Source organism: Apostichopus japonicus, chromosome 10 (genome assembly GCF_037975245.1).
Source record: "Apostichopus japonicus isolate 1M-3 chromosome 10, ASM3797524v1, whole genome shotgun sequence".
Lineage (NCBI taxonomy): Eukaryota > Metazoa > Echinodermata > Holothuroidea > Aspidochirotida > Stichopodidae > Apostichopus > Apostichopus japonicus.
In genome coordinates this window covers 19,252,707-19,267,546 of record NC_092570.1, presented here as the reverse complement: position 1 = coordinate 19,267,546, position 14,840 = coordinate 19,252,707, and the positions used below count along the sequence as shown (strand labels likewise).

General features: G+C 33.5%; 1 protein-coding gene across 3 annotated transcripts in view; it reads left to right on the top strand.

The window, feature by feature from the left end:
- Window positions 1-14,840, top strand: part of LOC139975300 (uncharacterized) — a 110,171-nt gene that overhangs the window by 13,727 nt on the left and 81,604 nt on the right. For all 3 annotated transcript variants that reach the window (XM_071983123.1, XM_071983122.1, XM_071983124.1), the window contains exon 2: window positions 12,387-12,533. In XM_071983123.1, the coding sequence (XP_071839224.1) occupies window positions 12,474-12,533 (60 nt within the window). In that variant the 5' untranslated portion in view covers window positions 12,387-12,473. The remainder of the gene's footprint in view (window positions 1-12,386; window positions 12,534-14,840) is intronic.

Genomic DNA, 14,840 nt, shown 5'->3' with positions numbered 1-14,840 from the left:
AAATATTGAATGTTATAAATGATTGAACAAACGGTGATAACATTTGGCAAAGTGCTTCAAGCGGCTTGGATTTGAAGCACTGTTTATGGAATGTATATAGGCTCAGAAGTAGAACTCCATCGAACTTAATGTGAGTAAAAGATACGCAGGTATAGCTGCAAAAGGGAAATGCATTTATGTTGATAAGTATATCTATAGTTACAATGTATTCTATAAAAACACATGATATGACCAAATTAAAACAATCACCACTGCAAGAAAGCACAGAACTACCGGTGATAGAGGGATGGCTTACGCGTCCCTTCTGGAAATTAATAAAGCTATCGTTAAACAATATTGCTGGAGTTTTCGTCAAGGTATATAAGAGAAACGTTTACTGCATCCACGTAGTGTTTAAAAAAATATAAAACGTTTAATTAAAGGTGACGTTATGTTACTGTGGCGCGCCGTTTGGACAATATTGTGCATTCATTGTTAATTTACGGTCACCGTTCGATCTGTAAAATAACCGGACGTTATGGACGAACAAGTACCATAAATACCGTAAATTAACATTCACCATTTGTCGTAGAATAACAGTGAGACTGTATTGTTAATTGTGTAGCGTTAATTAAGAATAAACTGGCTTTAACTTGGTGTGTATAATGACTTGATACCCAATATTTAATATTTGTATGACCGTAACTTACATTTTATTACCTCTTTGTTTCAATTAAAATCGTGACACGATTCGATTTTGCATATTCATATTAAAGGTATTAATCAAATTTTGTGGGTTACAATCTCATTATGTAATTTCGGTGTTTCATTATGCACACAAAACGTGACTTATTAATCGTGTCGGTCGTTAGAAATATTGCATATAATATAAAAACATGTGTTTATTGATTGAAAACGGTTGTTGTCAGTGCTAACAAAATTGAATGTGTAAGTGTATAACATTCCATTGTACACGAAATGATTCGCCGATTAATGAAGCAGTTGCAAGAATGAAAAGAAGGAATGGAGAGGAGGGTGGAAGGGTTTGAAGGGAGGGGGTAGTCTACAATGAGGAAAAAAAATATTCTTTCCATGTGTCTCTTCGACATTATGATGAGGACAAGACTATAGTAATCCAGTTGTGAGAACCGGAATTAGAAAACCATTTCTTCTGGAGTTAAATTTCTCACACTGTTAGTTTTAATAGTCTGGTCAAAGCCAATTATGTGTGTATTATAGTATTCAATAGGTCTCATGCACGCAGGCAATCGGAAGTCAATACTACCATATTATTACAACACTTTCGTAACGGACCTACTTATTGGGACCGTGCGAAGGGAAGTACTTCATTTGACAACAACCGTGATGTATTGTTCAATATTGATTGTGTGTGTGTGTCTTGCATGAACATTAGTACGTTGTGGCTGCGATACTCCCTTTAACATGAACCCACCGCCGTCCCTGGTAAGGCCTGCCTATATTTGTCCTTTTTTTTTTGGATGGACTGAACAGAGATAAAAGTCTCACGGTAACCTATAAGAGGCTAATAACGCGGCTTATATGTAGTAGACCAAAAACAAAACACATTACGAAAGTCAATTACACGTATAAGAAAAGACAAGATTTTATTACATATTTATCGGTTTAAATCATTTAATATTGTTTTTCGATTGTCTGGGTGGTACTATTTTTTTTTGTCCCAGCATGTTTTGTCCATTATTAAAGTTGATGGCCTATAAAATATTAATGTATTGTACAGATGACATAGGCCTATACTTTCTACGAAAACTCACTGAAAGTTGGGCCTGGGCTGGAAACCCCCAAATGTGATCCACTCTCATCCCCCAGTCGTTCCCTTGACATCGAGACTGTATCACCGTATCACCATGACGATGTTACGTCACGTGAGTATGGCCATTCCCTTGGGAAGGGATTATGGACTGAAGTGGTGGTAACTATACGTACAATGTAAGTAGGCGCGGAAACGTGATAGGCCTATGATGGAGCGATTACGTTGAGATACGCGGAGATATAAATATTTATGAGTCATGTGTTAACAACTTTTAGAAATATGAATCGAGATACAATTAAGGAATTACAGATACCGCCTGAAGGGTAAGGAATTAATTAAATTTATAAATATTCATAACTCTGTGTTACATCTTTCACACGTTTCACATAGGATACGAAAGAGTCAAAGGAATATAAGTTTATTAGAAGCAGGTAATTAACTTTTAAATATTCATTACCTTGATTACAAGGTAATCGTAAAAACGAAGTGCGGTGAAGGTTGTAATCCTGGATTAGGAGTATAGATATCTGAATATTCATGAGAGCCTATATAGAAACACGATACAAGACACAATGAAAGGACCTAATAGAGTATCATTAGTGCATATATGTGGTTTTTGAATTTGAAATTATTCTTGAGGCTGTAGGATCGTGATTCGATACGAACCATATAACATATCAATACGCCGCATGGGATTTAAATTTATGAATATTCATGACACGGCATAAAAGCTATATGGAAACACGAAACGAGATACGACCAAAGTACATATACCGCGCATTCATGTTCTTCCGTGTATGTATTTTAGTATCCATGGTAACAGTTTCAAGCGTCATGATGCATGATGTAATGTGAGAATGATGTTGTATTTTTTTTAAATAGATTATAAGTGCTGAAAAAGCTATTTTTCTCACCTCTGGAAGCAGTGAAAAGTTACGACGTTCTCGGGTATCATTTTTACCCTGTTGCTCTGTCGCGCACTTGAAACACAAGCATACGAGCGATTTGCCGTGTGCCTTCTATACACTTGTTCAATGTACCTGTGTATGTTCTCTCCGCTCAGCCTCTTTTTCTTTGAAATGGTTTACTCCGAATTGCAAGCATCAGGCGCAGATCATCAATGCGTGCAAAAGCAGCGGAGGGCGTAGGCGGAGGCGGAGGAGGAGGAGGGGGGGGGGGGGTCAATATGTAGATATGTAGAGACCGGCATTTTAACATTTTGTATCTCGTCGTACTTATTTGGTGAAAGAACTTAATTACCTTACGTGCAGTTTATAATTTCCGCTGAAAAAGATTACATTTGTTTGGTTTTTTTTTGCATCGATACATTTTCAAGACTGGAATTTTGAAATCGACCGTCATACTTACATAAATTATTTGCTAACACGCAACTGTGGTAATGGTCTTCTGATCTGCTCTTCACATTTTAACTTTTTGCACTTTAGGGTCAAAGCAAAACTTTGGTCATGGCACTAAAACTTTGTAGATGAACCACTGAACTTGCCCTTAGCTGAACACATGTACTTTATTGATTCGAATCGCTACCTAGCGATCCAAATATGACACCTAAGTCACGATCTCTTGGTATTAAAAAATCGCCCGCAGTATGTTTGATTAAATATTAAAGAGTGTGGTGATATCTTAAAGGGGTATGAAGGGGTAAAAAAAGGTTGTCTCATCCGTAAAAGCAAACGAAAGGTTCTGGTGCATTGTTTTGAGATGTAACAGGTCTCTGTGGGTTTTAACCATCCTTTATTACGCTTAATGCAACTGTATAGCTAACATCATGTTTTTGCTGTTGTAACTTGTATGCTTACGTAGTTTGCGTGCATGGCGTAGAGCCAGTTTCATACTTTGCAAAATACAACCAGCATGTTGTTAACGCGATTTGACAGTAAATTACCATTCTATTTCCTGTATGTGCAAAACGTGGTGGGCAATTATGGTACATAAACACTACTGTGACTTTACATCAGAGGAAATTGAATAATATCTTGTCACATTACATTGTCTATCGTGGCTTGCTTACATATCTCTAATATACCACTTAATTTGTCCAGTATGCTTTAGAGAATTCTCCAGAAGAGACAAGGTTAAAAGAAGTTATGGAATGTGGCCTCCTTCTTCTTGGAAATAGTTTGTATGTTATCAATATTTCCATGGTCGCTTTACAGATACCAAAACTGACCATCATGCTTACAAAATTGACCTTGTCCATTTAAAATATTGCTCATGGTCTTATCACAGTGATGTCATGGTTTTTTGTCATGGTTTTATGTCTTTCGCATGGTCATATTATAAAATAATCGTAGTCATACCATCTTCATATGATGACCAGGGTCATGTCATTGTCATGTTACAACAATAGTCATGCAATATCAGGGTCATGTCATTGTCTTGTTATAACAATGGTCATGCAATATCAGGGTCATGCCATTGCCATGGTATAACAATGGTCATGCAATATCAGGGTCATGTCATTGTCTTGTTATAAATATGGTCATGCAATATCAGGGTCATGTCATTGTCTTGTTATAACAATGGTCATGCAATATCAGGGTCATGTCATTGTCTTGTTATAACAATGGTCATGCAATATCAGGGTCATGCCATTTTCTTGTTATAACAATGGTCATGCAATATCAGGGTCATGCCATTGCCTTGTCATAACAAAGGTCATGCAATATCAGGGTCATGCTATTGCCATGTCATAACAATGGTCATGCAGTATCAGGGTGATGTCATTTTCTTGTTATAACAATGGTCATGCAATATCAGGGTCATGCCATTGCCATGTCATAACAAAGGTCATGCAATATCAGGGTTATGCTATTGCCATGTTATAACAATGGTCATGCAATATCAGGGTCATGCCATTGCCATGTCATAACAAAGGTCATGCAATATCAGGGTTATGCTATTGCCATGTTATAACAATGGTCATGCAATATCAGGGTGATGTCATTGTCTTGTTATAACAATGGTCATGCAATATTAGGGTACACGTAATTGCCATATAATGATCAGGGTCACATTATAATAGTCATGTAAACGGTCGGTTCATGTCATTGTCATGTAACAGCAATGGTCATGCAATATACAGGGTCATGTCATTGCCATGTAATGATAATAACCATGATCAAGCCTTGTTCGACTGGAATACATAGACCAACCTTGGATTTAAATTTGCCCGATAATGCAGGATAAATATTCGAATCCAATGACAAGCTTTATATTACCATAGCAACGATAAATCAAAACGAAAGGTATATAAACAATTGGTTCATTGACGATGCATGACCGTAAATAAATGTGCAATAAAAATATATAAACAAACATGAGAAATAATGACTACATTTAACTTTTCATATATTATGCTGGTTATAAGCTTCCACTGTAAATTTAAAATCCAAAATAAGTTTTTAGCCTCGTTTAAAATACAAGAGTAAAATGTACGCACATATGTCGTCTGCTTCAAGAAATTACATAAGAAGTTTCCCCGCCATAATTTACCAAAGTGTGTACGTCGAGATCAGTTTTCCAAACGTATCTTGATCAAAGGTAATAACTTTGTAACTCAAGAAGGATTGATATTTTTTACGACGTGAAAGATTATCATGACAATGTTGACTTCTAATTATGTTAGTATTGGATGGCATTTTCCCAATAATCACTTTGATTTAAAGTTCTGCTAAGTGGAAAGTGTGAAATTGAGACTTAAATTCTTTGCAATTCTCGAGTATTATACCAGGAATGATGCTGTAAATGTAAACAAAATACCAATGTTCAAGAAGCAGATAATTTAGCTGCAGAGATTAGCTATCGAGGACAAGTGACCAATTTCACAGTAAAGTTAAGCTGTAAACTACCCAAGCAGTCGTTCTTATATACGTGCCATAGAGGTGAGTATATAGTGAAAAGCCTAGGACATAATTAGACCTATCCAATGGACTTTCTGCAAGCCGTTTGTAACAATATCACGTTCGCTGACTTTTCGCTAGATATTGTTTGGACAGGAACATGTGTGCTCTATATACAAATTCCCTCAATGACTTGTACACTTGATGAAAACAATGTATTGTATAACACTTTGTACAGCTTTCCACTGGATTGCTGAAAAGTTGACCAATATAAGGAAACCTTGGACTTTTAATAACGACACCCCAAATTTCCAGACCACATCCCCGTATTCAAGCTTCTTTCTTTTCACCAATAAACAGTCTTTCCCAAGCTGATTTTTAAAACACACAACGGCCTAAAATCATACTCAATTGTTCAATTTTCGTATACTTCAAAATTCAAAAAAGCCAAAGAAAAAAAAACCTTTTTTGTAACATATATAGAAAGTTTCCCTGTTCCCTTTGACATATTTATCTGACAACACTTGCCATGGGCAGATTGATATCTATTCCACGCATGTATGGAGTATGCCATACCATAATAAATGCCATATAAAGTATCCTACCATATTGATGTACATATAAATTTAAGTGTAGGATGGTAAATGGTAAAAACTTTCCATCTCCTCAGTTACTTTTCCTGCGTCGTCATACCTGTGTCTCACCAATTAAGTTACCAGAAATTTCAACGATTAGATTAGAAAGTAGATTATCTAAAATTAAGTTTCAGTCTATCAATTTTAAACGAATCAACTGAAATATTTCGATTTTCATACCACTGGAAAGTCAACTATATCTAGAGGTGTTAATTTAAATTACGCCTAAGAATTGTCAACGTTTATTCCCTTGGAACAAGTGCAATTTGTGGGTGTGTGTGTATGTGTGTGTGTATGTTTCGTATTTCATATCACATGGGACAACGCGGTATTCTCATAATAAAGTATGAAGGACGAAATTCAGAGAAAGTAAGTTGTTTTTTTAACTCCTGAGGAATGACTGAAAACGGAAAATGCATCGTACTCATCACACACTTCATCAGTTTGAGATGAAAACTAACAAAAAGATTATATCGTGCAAATTTAATGAGAAGAGACAGGCAGAGGGACACTGTCATATTACCATGGTAACTATATGATTTTAAGTCCCAATATCGCAGTTTGACCTGGGAGCCGTTGTCGTATACGTGTACATAAAAACTTTAAATTCGACTTTGATGTAATAAAGTGTATAACGCTGTTACTGTAGAGTTGTGGAGCAATGGGAGTTCTGTGTGGACGGTGTGGAACCATTGTGGTAGTTTAAATCCCCTAGGAATTATATAGGGGTTATCTCTCCTGGCATTAAGTAAACCAGTTGTAATTGTTGTCAGATTATGGCTTATATATATATATATATATATATATTATTATTTATATATATATTATATATAGATGATATATATCGATGATATATATATATATTTATATATATATATGTATATATTATTATTTATATATATATATATTATATATAGATGATATATATCGATGATATATATATATATGTATATATTATTATTTATATTTATATTATATATAGATGATATATATCGATGATATATATATATTTATTAACATATATATATATATAAATATATGAATATATATATATATAATATATATATATAATATAGATATAGATATGTGTATATATATATATAAATATATATATATATATATGTGTGTGTGTGTGTGTGTACATGCGAGTATGTATAGTACATCAAAGTCAATTTGAAAGTTTATATTACCTCGGATATATATAGATGATTTATGATGAATGAAAAATACTTTTCTGTTTTGAAGAAAAACATATTCCACTATGGACTATAGATTGAGATATTTTGAATATCTTTGCATTACGTTCTTATTGGCACACGACATTGAATACCTCTTCAGTAATTAGGCTAAATGGATGTGGAACGCCAAACGAATCGGACTATTTGATCAATGCATAATAGTTCAGTAAACCAAATACATGTATACATACGGTAACTGTCGGATGTTAGCATCGCCTGCGGTAGTAAGTAGTAGTATCAGCTGCAGTATATGCATCGTACTACTACTCGTTTATAGTACCACACAGTACAACGGTAAGGTTTCCGGCGCCATTTACAGCAGGGATGAGTATAATATATAAACATTGTTATCACGATACGATAGTCAATACGACGGTCTATAATCGCCGATCTGACTAACTATAAGATATGTATAACGGATTTATTCAATATATACTTTTAAAACAAAATTAAAAACATGTCGTTTTGACCATATACACAGTAGTGCTGGTACTGCAGTTATGTCTAGTACATCACTTCCTGAACAAGAGAAAAGGAGTGTGCATAATTATATCAATCTGGAAGCAGACAACTATGACATGTGAAAACAAAACTGAAAATTAATATTTCCGTATTTTACTGGAAATTTTCACTAATAAAAAAAAAATGGAATTTGACTAGTCAAGCTAATGATGTACATACATTGCTATGTGAATTTTAGTATTTGAAAAGGTATCGAAAACAATCCCAAATCATTTTTTGTAACGCATATTTTGTGTGAAAAGTAGAATGATACCATATACTGTGAGATGTTTGCGTATATTATCGCGCCGCAATCACTCGGTTTGATAATATTTAACGATGAACTGTTATATCAAATGTATAGAATTATCACTGCCAATATATTATGCTGGTTGTGTTTCGGTATCGAACACAGTTTTCCCTTCTCTGTAGTTGATAATAATTAACTATATGCATGCCAAATATTGTATCATTTGCTTTCGTTATATTGAGAATTATGACGGTACAGAAACCTATTATTGAATAAAGCTAAAATAATGTTTGATTAAGCTACATATATGTATATATATATATATGTTTATATACGTATATATATATGTATATATATATGTATATATATGTATAAATATATATATATATATATATATATATATATATATATATAAATATATATATATATATATATATATATATATATATATGAATTGAAATTGAAATATATATAGATGTCTGATGATCGCTCAACGCGTGAAACTCTGAGTAACAACTACTAGTGTTCCACTATAGTCTCAACTTATTCTCACCCATATATATATATATGTATATAGCTGTATGTCTATGTAACCTTTCATCAATATTCTCATTTTTTCTGTGTGATCTGATAAAATCATTGGAACCACTCTAGAGCGATTTGAAGTGTTGTGGTTAAAAAGTGTTACTATTTTCCCCTTCCATTACCATTGGCCAATTTAGTTGCGTGGTTTTTTGAGTGTTAATGGAAGAGCACTTTGCCGCTGATCACTGTAGTAAAAGTGTAATAATGTAGACTATACGTCGGCTTCTAGGCAGCACGTACATAAGCTGGTACGGTATACAGCGGATTGCTAACTTATCTTGTATATATTAGCTATCCAATGGTGCATAGAGATGGTAGTCTGGTAGATGATGGAGATGCATGGGTTTTCATTTGTTAACATTTAGAACATGCCGCATATCGTGACGTCATAAACTGTCTTTGGCTTCGGTGTCAACAATGTTTCACATTCACTATAGGACAATGTGAATTGGGATATACATATAGAGACAAGAAGAAGGTTTCGTCACTTTGTGATATTACATAGGACATTATGCATTGGCAAAATACCAACTCTCGGATGAGTGATTTAACTCCTGAAATATTTCCCAGCTTGATTATCATAAGATATTTAGGAGAGTTATTTACAACAAAGATCTCTGTCACATACGATAAGTTAAGATGATGGTTGAATATGATTCTCCTTTATGCATGCTTCTTAACAAAAAACAAAATTCTCTTTTTTCTTTAAATGTGCATCCAAGTTTCCTCAGACTGGGGTATACATTAATATAGTGAATACGCACATACAGTCATTGGGTGTGACAACTGCACAACCACTAAAGCAAAAGTTGAAACCCTATCCCATGCAAGGTCAAAACAAGTGAAAGTGAGAAAAGAAAAAGCAAAGTAAAAACAAACAAACAGAAAAAATGTTCTGCTGTCGATGTAACTATGAAATCTTATTTTTATGTTTCATGTTTTCACACACATTCATACACATTTTATCTTACATACTCACAATTCCTATATATATATATATATATATATATATATATATATATATATATATATATATATATATATATATAGGAATTGTGAGTATGTGTTTTGCATTCATTATTCAAATAATAAATATTCCTCTGGGCTATCATTTTAAATTTGTTGTCGGAACATTATTATTGGAAGACAACGCATAACTTGCAGCATGTATGTACGTCATCTGATGCAGCTATAACTGTTCCATAATGCTAACACTAGTCATGCATAACGCCTGTCTCAATAGCAATGGTCATTTCCATTAAACCTTATATGACCCTTGATTCGATCAACTTTCATATTTAACAAAACAAGATGCTAAGATAAAGTAATTACACTTATAAAATAGGGTTGAAATCTTTTTGGCTCGTTATTTATGAAGATCATTAACTGCCTACTCCTGGATTTAACGAAGGTTGAATAATGAGACGAAAGTATTCAAAGATAATTAAATTTGCCCTACGGGCCTAATCATCCAAAACACTTTCACGGTCAGATTTATTCTCAATGAAGGATACCAGGATAAAATGTATAGTTATTAGAGGTTCAATTTCTTTTGTAGTATTTAATAATCAATTGTTGCCCTAGGTAACGACAGAAACAAACAAAATAACAGTCCTTTTTCATAAGAAAATTATTTAGAAAAAGATAAAACGCACACTTGCACATATATTTCATATTGTTTTTGATTGATGTAATGTTATCGTTCTTGTACAGAACAAGGTCATCGTTATGAAACGGGACACAAGTTCGCGGAATCACTGTTGCACGAATATATTGTTTGAAATAACTCTCGATAAACCCTCACTTGCTGAGATTCTTTCTTTCTATATAGGCTAAGTAAAGGGATGTACAAAGTAGCAGGCTGCCGGGGGAATCCCCATGCACTTCCTCCCGGGGTCATATATGTTGTGGTACATATTCCCTATATAAATGTATAGGTTCACGTTAGTTTCGTTAAAAACACTTTTCAGGATTCTTTCCGACTTTTACAGCAGTTGTGTTCTCATTCCTTGTCAACTCGAACTTGGCTTTGCTATTAGGCCTAACCAAAAGTAGAATGCAATTGGTAAAGCAACTTTGACACTCCAACTTGACCAGTTTGAATCAATGTAGCATATTTTGAGACACGTTTACCTAGGTTTCTGCTTGTTTACTGTTGCTAAAGGCAACGCAAATCGACCAATGGGAATAATCTACATCGGTTATCCCTGTACCCCCCCCTCCCCACCCCTCCTTGAAACCAGATGGAAGAACGTTTTTACAGATGATTGACTATGACTTCTAGAGTATAAGACACAGACAAAAGTCCTTCACACGAAGGACTTTATTCATTCCTTTTCAAAATATATAAAATCTACATAATTTTGGAGCCAATATCATCCATAGCTCTCGAAATGTTATTGTAGACCTACACCCGCACAAAGAAAAATCTGTAAAATTTAATTTCATATTTTTATTATGTACATTTCTTTCTTTTAAAATATATGTATATATGTTTCTGCATTATCTTACATTAAATGAAGTTAAACAGAGCATTGAGCTATTAGCCGTATTACTTTACCTGTTGAAATATAATTTACTAATCAAGAAAAGATTTACAATCGCTGGTAAACAAAGAAAGAAGTAGTTTCACATTACCAAGGTTTCCGTCTTATCAAATATTTGGAATCACTTGTTTACCATAAATCTTGCTAATTTACAGTTTGTTTATCACATTATAACATACCACACGCAAACTGCAATTAAAATTTCAAACGAAAGGATCTGAGTTTGAATTCCGTTTCTATTATTTTGCGCTTCAATTATTTGCTTTCTTGCAACTTCTGATTGATAATTTGGAAATCTGTACTTGAACTTATTTACGTTTTAATCTTTATGGCAAAAGGGATACAGAAACCTAGGAAAAGTAGGTCGCAATATATATGAAAACATAAAAGATGGTCTGTTGGTGTTAATGTCGTTTATACGAGTTGATTACGCAATAAAATAGCTCATACAAATTACTTGGACTCATGTTCTGTAAATATTAGGATTTTCCTTTTTTTCAGCAAATAATTCCAAACATTTCTTTTAATGAGAAACCAGGAACCCATCATCAGACCGGTAAGTTCAAAGAGAAAAATATTACAATATATACGCGTTACGGTAACCGATAATAATAACGGTATCCGGTAGTCGATAACCGCGCAAAGGTATGTAATTATTCACTCCTGTGCGAAACAGCTTAGTTACCGTGATGACGAAATGAACTCTGCTGTTTTTCAGAACTATTCACAAATTCATATATATTTTCGCCAATCATAATGCTATGAGGTTGCAGTTTTGATCTAAAGATGCTGAGAATTTCAAACATTTATATTTATCAATCAACTTCAGAAATTCAGTAAACACCGTTTTAAAACGGACGCATATCTACACAACGAGTCATCATCTTTAAGAGTATAGTATATCATTTACATCATTGTAAACTATTTTTGAATGGGAAAAAATGATTTTAAATAAATACGTTTTTTGGTTTCTTAATTAACGTTTGTTTTTCTTTTACAGTAATGCAGTGACTGGCACCTCTCGTCTCAAAGGAACCTTTGAATCATATATATACTTCAGAAAAGGATTGAACAGTTAAGGGAAACCATGAAAGTTTACTACCCTACGGTGGTGTTTTTACTGATAGCTGTGCTGAGAAACCCTTTGGTAAGTACCATAACCGTTTTATATATATATGAATTTCTTAATCATCAGCAAAAAAGAAAGACATCGAATGTCTGAAACAGAAATATGCTTCACGGTTATAAAACTTTGCGAAAACATTTCTATATCGTGGTTCTGTTTTCTTGGCTTTCGAAACCAAAACACAACACGCTGAATTTGTTCTAACTTTGTCCTTTCAAAAAGGCTTTAAAACAGAAAACATGTGATAAGAGAGAGAAAAAAAATTAAAAAACACAACAGGTCATATGCCTCGACTACAAGTTGAATAAAGTACGTCCTAAATGTAAAAGAAAACACACAAATATAGATAGATACAAACGTAAATATAAACGTCAATTTATAAATAAATAGTAAAGCAAGGGCGATCGTTAGTTATACGTGTATATGATTCACATGGACTTTGTTATTCTTTACCGAGAAATAATATAGTAATAGTCATTGTAGGTACTTCAGCGCGTATACTTATACCAGTATAAGATTTAATTGAGTGATTATGGGGGTAGATGGCATGTTATTAATTTAGTTAACATATGGACTATAGCTTTACTTACTGAAAGTGAACTAGAAGGGCTATAAAGTACCATGATAAATAACAATATGAAAACCCGCATAATTTCGACAACCACGCTCCTTTCTATGAGAAAAATAGATACAAATATACTCGAATTAAACTCATTGTTACACACACACACACACACACACACACGCATATATATATATATATATATATATATATATATATATATATATATATATATATATATATATATATTGCCAGAGCAGCAATGAAAATTAAATAAATAAATGAATGAAAAGGAAAGAAAAGAAAAGAAAAGAAAACAAGCAAAAAAAACAAAATAATAATTCTGTGCGTTAGAAAAAAAGATGACGTTTTGATTTTTACGTACAGCATTCTCAAACGTCACAGGAAACTTAAAAGCAAGTTTCTGAAAATCATTTCTTTTTGACACGTTAATATTTTTTGTCCAAAAGTTGGTAGGATATATTAATGATATGGATACGTACATTCCCATGGGCATACATGCCAACATGTACTATTACATTAAGATTATGCGGACGCAAACTCTGCATAATGCACACCAAAGTATAGGATCAATTCGAATTTAGATTTTATGCATGTGCAGGGATCTAGTGCACAACTTAACAGTTCATTTTTCTATAAACCTATTGCATTGTCAGATATGTAGTTGAAATGTTCTGAATACACACGCTGTGTCTGAACGTAGGATATAGGCATACAAAGTTTACCAGGAGTCGTTGGACATGTTCTACTTCCGTCAGTCAGAAATAGAAATTGACCTCTACAGTGTATACTTTAAAACGGGTAATGACACGTTTTCCCGAAGCCGATTCACACAGAGATTATAGTAACTACTGTAAATCTTAAAACTTTGTACCACAGTAAAAGACCTGATTGTGCTGATAAATATGATAAATCGGTAGCATGTGCTATTACGTTCACAGCAAGAACTGAGGATATGTATAATACCAACAAATGTATCAAACTGGATTTGTTGGGATTATACATATCCTCAGTTCTTACTGTAATCCTAATAGCATATGTTACCGATTTATAGCACGATACAGTTTTTACTTTGGTACAAAACTTTAAGATTTACAGTGTTAAATACTGGGTATACAGTTGAGTAAAAGTTGCCTTTCTTAAATGTTTTTAATTTTTCCCACTTACTTCGAGTCTTCTTGATTAAATTACTTACGTTATGTTTCATTATTTTGAAAGTTCATCAACCTGTAACTTCTTAAATGATAACTAAATTTTAAGAATATCTATACTTGTATAGGCTGTCTATACACATTGTATAACTGATATCTAGCCTACCGCTTATGACGTACATGGAGGGATAATTCCAGACCTCGTTTTTTCAGCGCATTTTTATTTTACTAGATTAGGCCTACCACCATGAATTTTAATTCGTCATAAATGGCGATCGATTATTGACGTTGCGTTCTAGGAGGAGAACAAAGTTACGCAATCGTTTAAGTTTATAGTCCATACGGTGAATGCAGGTATACGTCAGTATTTGGCTAGACGACGATTCATTATACGTATATAGCCACGTCATTATAGAGCCAATTAACAATTAAACATAAATAAACCATTAACTTTGGTAAACAAAGGATTATATGAGGCTCTTCTATTTTCCTTTCAACAATAAACAAAAGTTGATGTCATCCTTTGGCATTGGATGGCTGCATTGTTGGCAACTGCTGAATTCCTGTCTCCAGGGTTTAATTTAAAAACATAAC